Source organism: Cucurbita maxima, unplaced genomic scaffold, assembly GCF_002738345.1.
Source record: "Cucurbita maxima cultivar Rimu unplaced genomic scaffold, Cmax_1.0 Cma_Scf00049, whole genome shotgun sequence".
NCBI classification, from domain to species: domain Eukaryota; kingdom Viridiplantae; phylum Streptophyta; class Magnoliopsida; order Cucurbitales; family Cucurbitaceae; genus Cucurbita; species Cucurbita maxima.
The window spans coordinates 103,881-116,481 of NW_019272065.1; the positions used below are offsets into that span (position 1 = coordinate 103,881).

The 12,601-nt window shown below is 37.7% G+C and overlaps 2 protein-coding genes across 4 annotated transcripts in view; one reads left to right on the forward strand and one right to left on the reverse strand.

Moving 5' to 3' along the window:
• The window catches only part of LOC111471175 (probable UDP-N-acetylglucosamine--peptide N-acetylglucosaminyltransferase SPINDLY), a 10,546-nt gene extending 3,966 nt beyond the window's left edge, over positions 1 to 6,580 (reverse strand). The window contains exons 1-11 of one of the 2 annotated variants that reach the window (XM_023116872.1): positions 6,117 to 6,580; positions 5,368 to 5,885; positions 3,977 to 4,138; positions 3,711 to 3,886; positions 3,494 to 3,569; positions 1,838 to 1,966; positions 1,548 to 1,667; positions 1,367 to 1,435; positions 1,197 to 1,278; positions 1,016 to 1,110; positions 803 to 867 (exon numbers count right to left, since the gene is read on the reverse strand). In XM_023116872.1, the coding sequence (XP_022972640.1) occupies positions 803 to 867; positions 1,016 to 1,110; positions 1,197 to 1,278; positions 1,367 to 1,435; positions 1,548 to 1,667; positions 1,838 to 1,966; positions 3,494 to 3,569; positions 3,711 to 3,886; positions 3,977 to 4,138; positions 5,368 to 5,778 (1,385 nt within the window). In that variant the 5' untranslated portion in view covers positions 5,779 to 5,885; positions 6,117 to 6,580. Of the gene's footprint in view, positions 1 to 802; positions 868 to 1,015; positions 1,111 to 1,196; positions 1,279 to 1,366; positions 1,436 to 1,547; positions 1,668 to 1,837; positions 1,967 to 3,493; positions 3,570 to 3,710; positions 3,887 to 3,976; positions 4,139 to 5,367; positions 5,891 to 6,116 lie in introns of both variants that reach the window. The other variant, XM_023116871.1, reaches the window with a different exon arrangement.
• Positions 6,581 to 7,498: 918 nt separating this feature from the next.
• Positions 7,499 to 12,343, forward strand: LOC111471259 (vacuolar protein sorting-associated protein 55 homolog). 2 transcript variants are annotated; one of them, XM_023116977.1, is made up of 5 exons: positions 7,499 to 7,644; positions 10,059 to 10,110; positions 11,626 to 11,665; positions 11,734 to 11,818; positions 11,961 to 12,343. In XM_023116977.1, the coding sequence occupies exons 2-5, from the start codon at positions 10,078 to 10,080 to the stop codon at positions 12,142 to 12,144; spliced, it is 342 nt and encodes a 113-aa protein (XP_022972745.1). In that variant the 5' UTR covers positions 7,499 to 7,644; positions 10,059 to 10,077; the 3' UTR covers positions 12,145 to 12,343. The 2 variants fall into 2 exon arrangements, with proteins under 2 accessions (XP_022972745.1, XP_022972744.1); XM_023116976.1 differs by lacking the exon at positions 7,499 to 7,644 and adding an exon at positions 9,522 to 9,967.
• The last annotated feature ends 258 nt before the right edge of the window (positions 12,344 to 12,601 follow it).

Here is a 12,601-nt window from a genome sequence, read left to right on the forward strand (position 1 = left end):
AAAAAAAAAAAAAAAAAAAAAAAAAAAAAAAAAAAAAAAAAAAAAAAAAAAAAAAAAAAAAAAAAAAAAAAAAAAAAAAAAAAAAAAAAAAAAAACATTTGACATCAATATGTTAGTTCATCAGTATGGAACCCGGAAAATAAACGACTGTTGATCACAAAAGGAAAAGACGCGCACGTGAATACGGTGCTCTCATCAACATAAACGTAGTATTTCCCACCCATTCTCTACACAGTTCCAACGTAAAGTAATCAAGCTTGTTCCTTATCTATTTGCCTTAGAATGGCTTGATCTGGTCAAACAGACTCAGGACGGGCAACCAGCCACTGTGGAAGTACCTTTTACTAATAACAACCGAAATACCATATAAGGAACGTCGTATCTGGCAAACAGGTCACTTCTTAAGCCAAACTTATAATGTCCTCCCTCAAACTGCAAAACATCGGATACCCAACCTCCCTAAATGTAAGGTCACCAAAATTCTGATATCGCTCTCTTTTTCTACATCATCGATTTTGTTCGACCGTACCCAACAACGAGGTCCTGATGAGTCAGTCAGTTTGCGCATCTGCTTCACCCATGATCAAATTCTCTCTCTCTGATGGGAAACAGGGAACTTCGAATATCGTGAAAAAAGAAAAGCATTTCTTAAGGTTAAGAATGAGCATCTTTGCTTGTTTTGCATTATTATAAGAATATAAAGAAGATTTAGAAAGCAAAACAGTTCATAAAACTAAGTTAATGCACGCAAGACTGGTAATGTAGAGACTTTGGAGGGGGGAGGGGAGGAATTATCAGAAACCTGTGAGCCTCGTATAGTTTATCGCCATGTCCTTCATCAATGTAGTTCATAGCAAGCAGTCGGTTCTGCAGGAACAAAAAAATTGAACGAGAAATCATTGTTTAAGGAAGAAAGTAAAAATTTAGAAATATGACGACAATTTTATTGAAGGACTTTTGCAATAATTGAAAATAAAGATGCCCGATTGGCACTACAAAATCAATAAAGAATTACCTGGCCAGCATTCCGGGAGTCGGGGTCTATTTTAAGGCAGCGCTCATAAGCATCAACTGCCATGGAAATATTCCCAGCATCCCTATGCAAAACTCCTGCACCCCAACTAAGCAAATGGTCAATTTTCTATTATAAATCTTTTTTAGAATTGTACATTCAAAAGAAAAGGTTCAGAAGGGACCTAAGTTATTGTAAGCTTCTGCATAAGTTGGATTTGCAAGAATAGCTTTCTCAATCATGCTTGCGGCAGCGTCCATTTTCCCCTGGTAATAATTGCAATTTTATGAATTTAGCATCCCAAGTAAAAGTTCACTTAAAATTCTACTATCAATCATGAGTTAGTACAAGCACCTGAACCGTGTAGACAACACCGAGATTGTTCAAGGACTGAGAAAAGTTGGGTTTTATCGATAAGGCAAGCTAAAAGATAGAAACACAAAAATGAAAGGAAATTCACAATGTCAACATCATAAAAAGTCATATAGGAGAAGGAAGAAATCAAATGGATGGCTAGGGAAAGAAGAAAGACTACTTGATAACATTCTACAGCTTTGTCCAGGTTGTCCTGATCCTTATATATAACCCCTAGATTATTACATGCCTCCGCGCAATGAGGATTGAAATGGAAAGCTAGCTCATAAAAAACAATAGCCTGCAGAGCCAAAGAGATTACAAAGATTACAAGCATTTTAACACAAATAGTTAGAACAGGTAGGTGAGTGGAAGGGAGAGAGAATCGTTGGACCGAGCAATCTGCATTCAAAAGAAACACTTAGGGGGGGAAGGGGTGAAGAAAGGAAGTTATCCGCAATAAAAACGAACCATGTCAAATTTAAGCATTTCACCATATGCAACCCCCAGATTGTACATAGCATCAGCATAGTGCCAATTGTAATACAGAGCTCTCTTATAATATGCTACACCCTGGGCTATATTACCCTCCAGTTTAACCTGAAAACAGAATATAATTCATGATCACAAACCGTCGACAAAATCTCAGAGGAAATATAATAGTTTAGAGAAAGAAAAAATAACGACATGTCTATTCTAGAGACTACTGTTCTAAATTTCCTTATTGGTACATGCAAATTTAAAGTTAGATGATAATATTGGCAGGAATTAATAAAAGTGGAACAACTTGAGCCCATTCAAGTTCGTCTACTTCATCGTTGGACCCTATGCTAATAACTTCAGGTTCTTCTTCTTTTTTCTCCTTTTGCTTAAACAAATTTCATTAATGGCTAAGATTTACAAAAGAAGGAGAGAGTCCCAAGTCAGGGGAGTTACAATAAATTTCTCCATGTCCAATGTAGAGTAGCTAAGAAACTGAAAGGACCAGAATATTTACACAATGATAAATCTAGGAAGACAACATATCTAGAAAATTATCAAAAAAGGTTCCTTGTCATTGAAATCCCTTTGGTTGGATTCAATCCATGAAGCTCAAAAAAAAATCCCAAACAAGATGCATCCATAGAACTTTTTGCTTGTCAGAGAAAGGGTGCTCGGCTAGGATGTAGAGGAAGCGGATTTTGGATCCCGTGGAAGGACCATCAACCAATTAAAAGAGAAGTGTAATAGCCCAAGCCCACCGCTAGCAACTATTGTCCTCTTTGGCCTTTCCCTTCTGAACTTCCCCTCAAGGTTTTAAAACGCGTCTACTAGGGAGAGGTTTCCACACCCTTATAAGGAATGCTTTGTTCTCCTCTCCAACTAATGTGGGATTTCACAAGAAGACTTCCAGAACCTATTGGCAAAGAAGCAAAGAGAGGAAGATGTGTTCCTGTGTTTCAGCATCCTTGTTGCAAGTGCAGCAGTGTGGGAACAAAGAAAAATAAGGCACTCAAAGCTGAAATTTATCAGTGTTAATAGCTCTGTGCTGAATTCCAAAACGTACGATCTTTTTGTGGGTATTGATCCTTCTGAATTGAGCCATATAAAAGAGGTTATGGGTCTCACAGCATGCTACAAATATCATTTAAAAGGGATTTTGTAGTGAAGGATCATCTGCTAGCCTGATTCCATAGCGAAGATCCCTTGAGTGAGATAAGTGAATGGCTGATAATAGGTGGGAGAAACCAACACATTCCTCAATTTCCACTTCATTCAAGTTCCTCCTTGGTCTAATGCTCCAATTTTCAAATTCTGCAGTCCATGTTCTTATACAGAGATACTTTTTTCCAAGGAGATGTAGTTAATATGGGAACCCGTAATGCAAAAGGTACATCCAACAGACAAAGGTTGAGCTATAAGGAGTTGGTTCGTGGGAGATATGTGAATGTTTCCTTGAATGAAACCTCCTTTCAACAGTGTGAAAAGTTTAGAGTTTTAGTTAAATTTTAGATTCTATCCAGCCAATAACAATTGAACATATAAGACAGACATGGAGAATGAAATTAAAGTCCAGTACAAAACTAGCAAACAAAGCAATTTCTAAAATATTCAATATAATTTCTAAAAGTTGAAAGGGTCAGCAACCTTTGTTCCTAAATCTGTCAAGGCAATTGCCATATTATTCTTTGCAATCTCGAAATTTGGTGAAACAGCTAGACACCTGGCACGAACGAGAAACCAATCAGATGGATATACACTTAGCATCAATAAGCACAAATACCTGAGATCTGAGAAAAGAATAACAAAGAAACAACAGAGGCAAATCAATGGCAGCATCACAAAACTGAATGGGTAAGACTACCTCTCATAACAAGCAATAGCTGACTCTAGGTCCCCACGGTTTTTATATATTACGCCCATGTTGCAATATGCTTCAGCGTACATGGGTCTCTCAACTGCAGCCTTCTCATAGCAATTAAGGGCTGTATCATATTGCATCATCTCAGAATAGACAACACCGAGATTATAATATACCGGCTGCAGTTGCATAGGAGGTAAAAGTATAAGAACGTAGTTTAATGAAGGGTAGATGCTCGGAAGTAAGAATATGATGAGTTCAAAGATTACAGCGTAGTGCGGATCTATTTTGAGGGCTTCATAATACTTCTGGATTCCATCCTGACTGTTGCCAGCAAGCTTCAAGCTGGTCCCTAGGTCAGTCAAAACAACTGCTAGACATTCAGCAGCTGGTCGGTAAGAAGGGTCTACTCTCAAAGCCTTTTGATATGACTGTTCAAATTGACCAAGTATTGGCAACAAAATTAACGTATAGATTTGCAAAAGAAAAAACATATTTAACATAGGATATAAGCAAACAGTTGGGATAACGTACGAAATATAGAGACCTGCAACAGATAAAACAAGGACTTTTAGTTAGAGAAGATTAGGCGAGCATGCAAAAGGCTTCCCAGTTTGATTACAATTTCCAAACCAAAATTCGCCCTCGAACCTACTTCTAACAAATTCACCCTCGTGCCCATTTGATAAGAGTAGGTTCGGTATAACTAACTTGGTCGATAAATTAGGCATCCTTGTGGCTTTAGAAATTTCCTCAAGAGAATTCTAGTGGATTTATTGGATTATGTGTAAAAGGTCCACAAGATTTGATCCAACATTTGAGATTCTTCTAGGCTTTCTTGTTTTAAATATATCTCCTTCTCATCTCTATCACTAGAAGAAAACCATGAGCTCGAAAGTCCTCTTACGCTTGCCCATTTGTTCTAAAATCTACTGATAGGTTCGAGGGGCAAAAGATGAAAAATGAAACCAAATTACAATTCCAAGGAAGAGCGAAGCAATTAATATGAGAATATTACTGTCACAACATAAGGCGCCAATTTACGATAGAAATAGAGTGTCCAAAAGCCAATCCTTTGTACATGAAGTGCACACAAGTTCTGGTTATAAACGAAGCCCCCTCAGTATCCATCGTAGCTCGAGAAAAGCAATGCTATAACAAGCTAATATTGATTACCATCTCCTCAGAATTTTCAAATCTCTACAGTGGTTTTCAGGCTAACCCACATTCGACTCAAATTTCTCCTCAACGTCATCTCGATCACAAAATCAATAACACACATACAAAAGGACTGCCATTTTTAAGCAGCACAGATAGGATTTGAAGACAGTTATAAAAGACACAGAGGAGTCAAAGGAACTAAACAAACTAAAAGTTGCAACCAATCCAAGTACTATAAAGCCCCATATAACATGGTCAATGAAAAAGGTATTTACATGCAAGTCGCGTTTGTTAATCTCTAAAATAACACACCAAGATTTCATTCAGGCTCCATATCTGTCTCTGACACTATCAATTTCTACAAATAGAATTGTCACCGTATGCACGTAAGAACGTGGTAATTTTCTGAATATATATGTGGGAAATCAGGTGCCACAGCCATTTGTTTCAAATGAACTACATTCTATATCTCTTAAGGATGTCAAGTTTCATATCATACCTCAGCAGCCTCCACAAGACGACCTTCCTCCTTGGATATAATACCACAATGCGTGAAGGCGCAAGTATTCTGTGGGTCCAACCTGATGGCTTCTGCAAAACTTTCAAATGCAGGCCCGAGCATGTTCTGCATCTGTAGGCATATTCCTTTCCCAATATGAGCGTCCACATTTTCACTATCTTTCTCTAATTCTTTCTCGTAAAGAACAAGAGCATCTGCAAACTTGTTTCTTGATCGAAGAATGTTGGCAAATAAGAGACCATTCTTGCCTTCAACCTTCTTCTCTGCAGAATCCGTGCTGGCCGGAGACGAACTCCTTCTGGAAGAAGACTCTGATCCTTCTAAGAAACCATTTTCTTTCACAGGGACTATCTCCCTTTCACTGCTATCGTCTTTATCTATCCACTCCATTTATGCCGAACCGCACCCTCAGATTAGAGTATCAACAATCCATCATTGATACCTCCAATATGGCTTTAAGGTAGAACCCACGGCACCAAATCAGAAGCTTCTTCAGCCTAACCTATCAAGTAAAAAGCCCTTCAAACGCTACTATTCGATTCAAACATGAAAAGAAAAGGGCAACAAAAATCACTACACCTTAGTCTAAAACCCCCAAACCCTTAAAACCCAGAAACCCCAATAAATAAACAAACGAACAGTAAAGCAGCGTATAAAAATGAACCCCAAAAAAGGGGTCGACCAATAAATAACCAATAACAACGTGTCGAGAGAGAGTTCACGCTTACACGAAATGTTCAATCCTCCCCACCGAGTAAACAAAGAACAATGACTGACAGACCAATCCACTGGTGGCCTTAGCAGCTCAAAAGCCCCCTCGGGCCCAACGGAGGAAGTGGGTACAGAGAAGGAAAGGCCAACGCCAACGCCAACGCCGGTCACCAGTCACCGGAAGAGAGATAGAAAGAGAGAGCTAGTTAGTAATGGAAATGGCGAAGGAGACAGCCGAGAGAAGTAGCGAAGTCTCTGCTCTGCTGCTCTGCTGCTCTCTCCGTAAAGGCGTATGATGACAATTCGATATGCTCCAAAAACCCCAAAATCCGTCGGTGAATTGAAAACTTTGAAGCTTCAGCTGCTTAGGGAAAATTAAGAAATTGGTTATGGGTTTGGCTTTGGGTTTGGGCGAAAATTTTGCTATTCACGCCCCTTCCCACTTGCTTTATCAGTGTTTGTAATCATGTTCATGTTTTTTTTTTTTTAAGCTCCGTTTTTGAAAGTAGGGTTTGTTCGATTTTGTGTTTTGCATAATTTTTTTTCAATCTATGAAATCATATGTTTATTTTTTGATAAATTTAAGGTTAAATATCATGTTGTATCCTTTTCTTATGCTTGTTTTTTTATTGTTAATGTGGTTTGGTCAAAATTAGAGTAAGGCGTATGGTCTTTTCTATTTTCTTTTTTCCTTAATTAAATTTTGTTTTTTTTTTCCATATAATTCAATAACCCAACTCAAATCATAATGATTTCGTGTGTGTTGTGTATTTTGTGTCAACCCAACTAGTTCGGGAAACAGAGTCACAATTCAACCCAACCGGTTTGTAACAGTTGTAATTGGTGCGTTATAACTTGTGATTTTATGATATTTAAATTATTAATAAAATATATACCGTGGATAAGTATGGTTTTTTAAAACAATACTTACAAAAATACACTTGAGTTGGGCTGAACTTTATTATGTTGCTCCAGTCACCAACCCAATCAACTAAAAATTTTAGATTGGTCTAAAATATTTTTTTCAACCATCTTTTGTACCTATATTATTAAGGTTTTATTTAAGCTTTTAATTTTAATTTTAAATTTATTGTTAATAAAATCTTATATTTCATTTAAAAATGGTGATTTTTTTGAAATGTTATAAAATTTTAAGAATTTAAATATATATGTTTTTCCGTCACCAACTTAATTAACCAAAATTTTTAAATTGGTCCAAATAATTTAATCTTTTAGCATATAAAATTTAATCAAAATTAAATATTAATTTTTATTATGAAATTAGTTAGTTTATTAATTTGGAAGTCTGACCATATTAAATATTAAAAAAAAAAATTTTTTTTTTACCAATAATATCTAAATTTAGGGATTAAGGTTTAAAATTTTAAATTAAAAAAAACGTAGGCATATAAAATAAACGATAAAAGTCCCTCTTTGGCCAGAAGCTTAAATCTTGCCTTGTTCGTCGCGATCGGGGGCGAGAATCTTCACGGATCACTGCCGCAGGAACTTCTAGCTTGTTATTAATGACGATGACGTTGGAAGGTACAGTTTCCGAGTTAGACATCGCTGCTCAATAATAATATGTGTTTCTGCGATAATAAGCATGTTACTGAACTGAATTTCGGTGATCTAATGTTCTAGTTGATTTGGGTTTGGGTGATTTAGAATTTGAGATTGTCTGGGTAAACATGTGGCTTAGCTTAGTTTTATACCTGCTTTTCGAGGATGGATTTTCGTTCACTGACATTTTATTTGTTCGAAATAGGGGGTTTTAGGGAAGAGAAGTTTCATTTTATTGTGAATTTGTTGAGGGTTTTATGTTTTATCTCTTATTTCCATGTAAAATGCATCGTTTTTGCTAGAATTTTGAATGAAGGTGGCTTGGGGAAAATTGTGCCTAATAGGAAATGCTAGTTTCTGCTGAATTTTCATTGATCCCTTATCTCTGTTTAATGTTCATTGATGTTCTTAAGTTTTACTGAGATGGGTCGAGAAGTGGCATGTGTAAATGACAAAAAAAAAAAAAATTAGCATGTCCTAGTTTTGATTTTTAACGACCAAAGTTCACCGCTAGCAGATATTGTCCACTTTCCCTTAAAAATTTTATAAAATGCCCTAGGGAGAGGTTTCCACACTCGTATAAAATGTCCTCCACACCTGTATAAAATGCGCTGAGGAGAGGTTTCCACACCCGTATAAAATGCGCTGAGGAGAGGTTTCCACACCCGTATAAAATGCGCTAGGGAGAGGTTTCCACACCCGTATAAAATGCGCTAGGGAGAGGTTTCCACACCCGTATAAAATGCGCTAGGGAGAGGTTTCCACACCCGTATAAAGGGTGTTTCGTTCTCCCCAACCGATGTGGGATCTCACAATCCACCCCCTCGAGACCCAGCGTCCTCGCTGACACTCATTCCCTTCTCTAATCAGTTTCCACACTCATATAAAGGGTGTTTAGTTCTCCTCCCCAACCGATGTGAGATCTCACAATCCACCCCTTCGGGACCCAGCGTCCTCGCTGGCACTCGTTCCCTTCTCTAATCGGTTTCCACAACCGTATAAAGGGTGTTGTGCGCCGAAAGCGGAACAAATGTACTCACAACACCAATGAACGGAATTACACAAAGAGACACCAAGATATCTACATGGTTCGGAGAGAAGAAGTTCCCCTACATCCACGGGTAGGAACCAATCACTAATAAACCAAGTGTTACAAGTGAATAGCTCACCCTCACACCACAAACTAACTCTCAGACTCCAAAGACTCTCACCAATATGTCACTCAAGAAATACAATGTGACACTCAAAACTCTCCCAAATCCCGATATCAAATTTCGATATCAAATCTCGATATATAACTAAACCTGGTATGACTAAATCTAATTCAAATAACCAAATCAAATAAACAACTTATGACAATTTACAACAAAGGGTGTTTCATTCTCCTCCCCAACTGACGTGGGATCTCACAATCCACTCCCTCGGGACCCAGCGTCCTCGCTGGCACTCGTTCCCTTCTTCAATCAATGTGGGACCCCAATTCACCCCCTTCGGGGCCCAGCATCCTGGCTGGCACACCATCTCGTGTCCACCCTCTTCGGGACTCAGTCTTCTTGATTGGCACATCATATGGTGTCTGGCTCTAATACCATTTGTGACAGCCCAAGCCCACCGCTAGCAAATATTGTTCTTTTTGGACTTTCCCTTACAGGTTTCCCCCCAAGGTTTTCAAAACGCGTCTGCTAGGGAAAGGTTTCCACACCCTTATAAACAGTGTTTCGTTCTCCTTTTCAACCGATGTGGGATCTCACAATATCTGCTAGCAGTAGGCTAGCAGGCTTGGACAGTTACATGTTTACTCTGTCCTCACATAATTTATATGAAGACATAATTTATTCTTCCTATCAGACATAATTTATATGAAGACATAATTTATTCTTCCTATAATAGTTATAGGGTCTATGGGGCAAGAAAATGCAAAACCCTTGATACAGGATTCAAAATTATCCCACGATCCTAAACTGATTTTCACTTGGGATTGCAAAACCTAAGCCTGTCTATGAAGGAAAAAACTCCATGGCTAATAACCCATGAATTAGATCAAAAATCATTCTCAGCCAGTCGATATGAAGTGACCCTTTTCTCTAGCTTCAAGATATTAGTGTATTCGTCAATTCTTTTGATCATGGTTGCTGCTCATTATCATGTACCACTACTGTTGGAGTCTCATTCAAACCAATGGTCCATTTGTTGCTCATTTTGACATTCTGTATCTTAATTTAATGTTAACTAATGTTCTTGATCTTCCTTGGGTGGTGCCTCGTGGTGTTCGGGGAACATGGATGGATCTCATCATATCTGCAGTGTAAGTCAAATTTATCACTACTTAGTTCTTAATTCTGATGCCTAACTTTATGAAAAAATGTAAATGACCCCCCCACCTCTCGGTTGTGCAGGTTAGCTGGGCTTGCGTTTATGTTTTCATCAAGCATCCTGCTACAGATCTTGGTATGCTTCGTACATTCATATATCTTACTGATATTTTAGTACTTGTTCTGCTGCGTCGCTGTAAAATAAATTGGTTTGGATAGTATTGATTTGAATCCTAAAGTTTATAGCTCTTCCGACAGAATTTAGCACAAATTAATGATTTAGATTTTATCCACATGTTTTTTTTTAAAAAAATTTATAATTAGCTTATGAAGCGTATATAGAGTAACTGTATCCTTGCGACGAAGCTTTTAATCACTGTAAAGTAGAAGAAAGAGAAGATGTGGTTAAGTATTATTGTAATCTAAAGATATCTCAAGTTTAGCATTTAATATATGTTTTATGACATTGTTCCTGGTCTTTTGAAAGAGCTTAGGTTGGAGAACATATATTTCCTTATCTACCTATTAATTATCTTTGTGTGTTTACGGTTGGACTCGAGGAGTAAGAACATGGATAGCTACTCGATGACGAGTGATGACATTGTTTTTTGATATCCTACTTAGCCATCTGACATGTTGGTTTGATGTCAAAAGTTGATGCAGGATATGGGACAAACAAAGTAGATCGAATTTGTCTGTAGGATAGCAACCTGTAGGATTAAGTTGTAAGAGGCTGCAGATAAGGATTGTAAGAATCACCTTAGAGATTTCTAGCATCACACTTAAGGTTATTGTTGTGTCGCACAATTCAAAGAACTTGTCATTCAACAATTCAAAATAGAATTGTATAACTACTTGTGTACTTATTTGTGTTTGCAAGGGAGAGATTTTCACACCTTTATAAGGAATGTCTTGTTTCCCTCTCCAACTGATGTGGGATCTCACAATCCACCCCCCTTGGGAGTCCAGCGTCCTCGTTGGCACATCATTCGGTATCTAGCTCTAATATCATTTGTAATAGCTCAAGCCTACCACTAGGAGATATTATCCGCTTTGGCCCATTAAGTATCTCTATCAGTCTCACAGTTTTAAAACGCATCTGTTAGGGAGAGATTCCCACACCCTTATAAGGAATGCTTTGTTCCTCGCTAGCACACCGCCTGGTATCTGACTCTAATATCATTTGTAACGGCTCAAGCCCACCACTAATATATATTATCCGCTTTGGTCCATTAAGTATCGCCGTCAGTCTTACGGTTTTAAAACGTGTCTGCTAAGGAGAGATTTTCACACCCTTATAAGGAATGCTTCGTTTCCCTCTCCAACCGACGTGGGGTCTCACACTTCTAATCATTAATTTTCTTTTAAAAAATGTAAGGGATTAATTCTCTGTAAAATTTAAAAGCATTAATCTTAGATACTAAAAGATCCATTAAAACTGGAGAAACATCAAATACTTATCTTAGAAGCCAATGACCATATTAAAGGATCAGTAAATAAACAACAAACGCACTCTAGCAGGCAATAGGCACTAATCAAAGACTCTTTTTTTGAGAGGATCCCTGTGAAAAGCTTCCATGTTTTATAAACTAGACAAGTTGTGAACCATTTATTATTTATTGTTCATCTGTTTTTGTTATCATCATGGCAGGCTTGTGCCCTATATAACAATTGGTGGCCTCTGTTATCAGGTGAGCATTAAGCTTGTTGTTTCCTTTTAGATAGCTTTTAATGGCTACTAATCATGTTTGCTCTGCAGCTTTGATGTATGTGCTTGTTCCAATGCCTTGTTTATTTTTCGGAGGTGGGTCGACGCAGTTTTTGACTAGTCGAGATGGCGGAGGGTGAGTATCTCTTAAGCATTCATCCATGTTATCCAGATATGTTTATGTCATGCTTTGTTCTAGAAATATGATGTCCTTGTTTTCATTGTCTAACTTATACCCTTCATTCCAACACGTGTATCTGTGTCGTTGCGACTTCAAGATGGATCGGTGCTGCTAAATTCTTGACGGGAGCATCAACCGTGGGGAGTTTGGCAATTCCTATTATCCTCAGGCATGCTCATATGATCGACACAGGAGCCATGTTCATAGAATTCGTTTCGTTCTTCATTTTCGTTTGCACCGTGTTGTGCTTCCACCGTGTTAGCCTTGAAGATGATTGGTGATCCATTAGTGAAGCAGATCAGTGCTACAATGAATGTAAAAACTTCCTCCGTTGAATTTTAATGCGTGGTCTTCTTAACAGTTGATTCAAGACGTTGTATAACAAGATGAAACTTAGCACTGGAAAAGGGAGATCGAGCTCGAAATATCTTAGTTGTAAATCAATCTAATGTATGATAATAGAAGTGCCCGTTTTCTTCATTTTCTTTTCGCTTACATTGAAATGCTCGAATTGCTGAAATAATTGTCGTTGAATGTGCTTTTATACAAATAAGTTAACACTTTTTGTTTATAGGTGCGTGGTTTTCGGTTAACCTATCACATTTAGTCAAGTATCCTACAAAGAGACTCCTAAGAGGTAGAAGTATTGAAGGGACTCGGTTTTGATCTTTAGAGCTAGAAGGAACCTGCATAGTTCAATTAAGAAAAATTTGATGTATTTATTTAATATCCTAACGT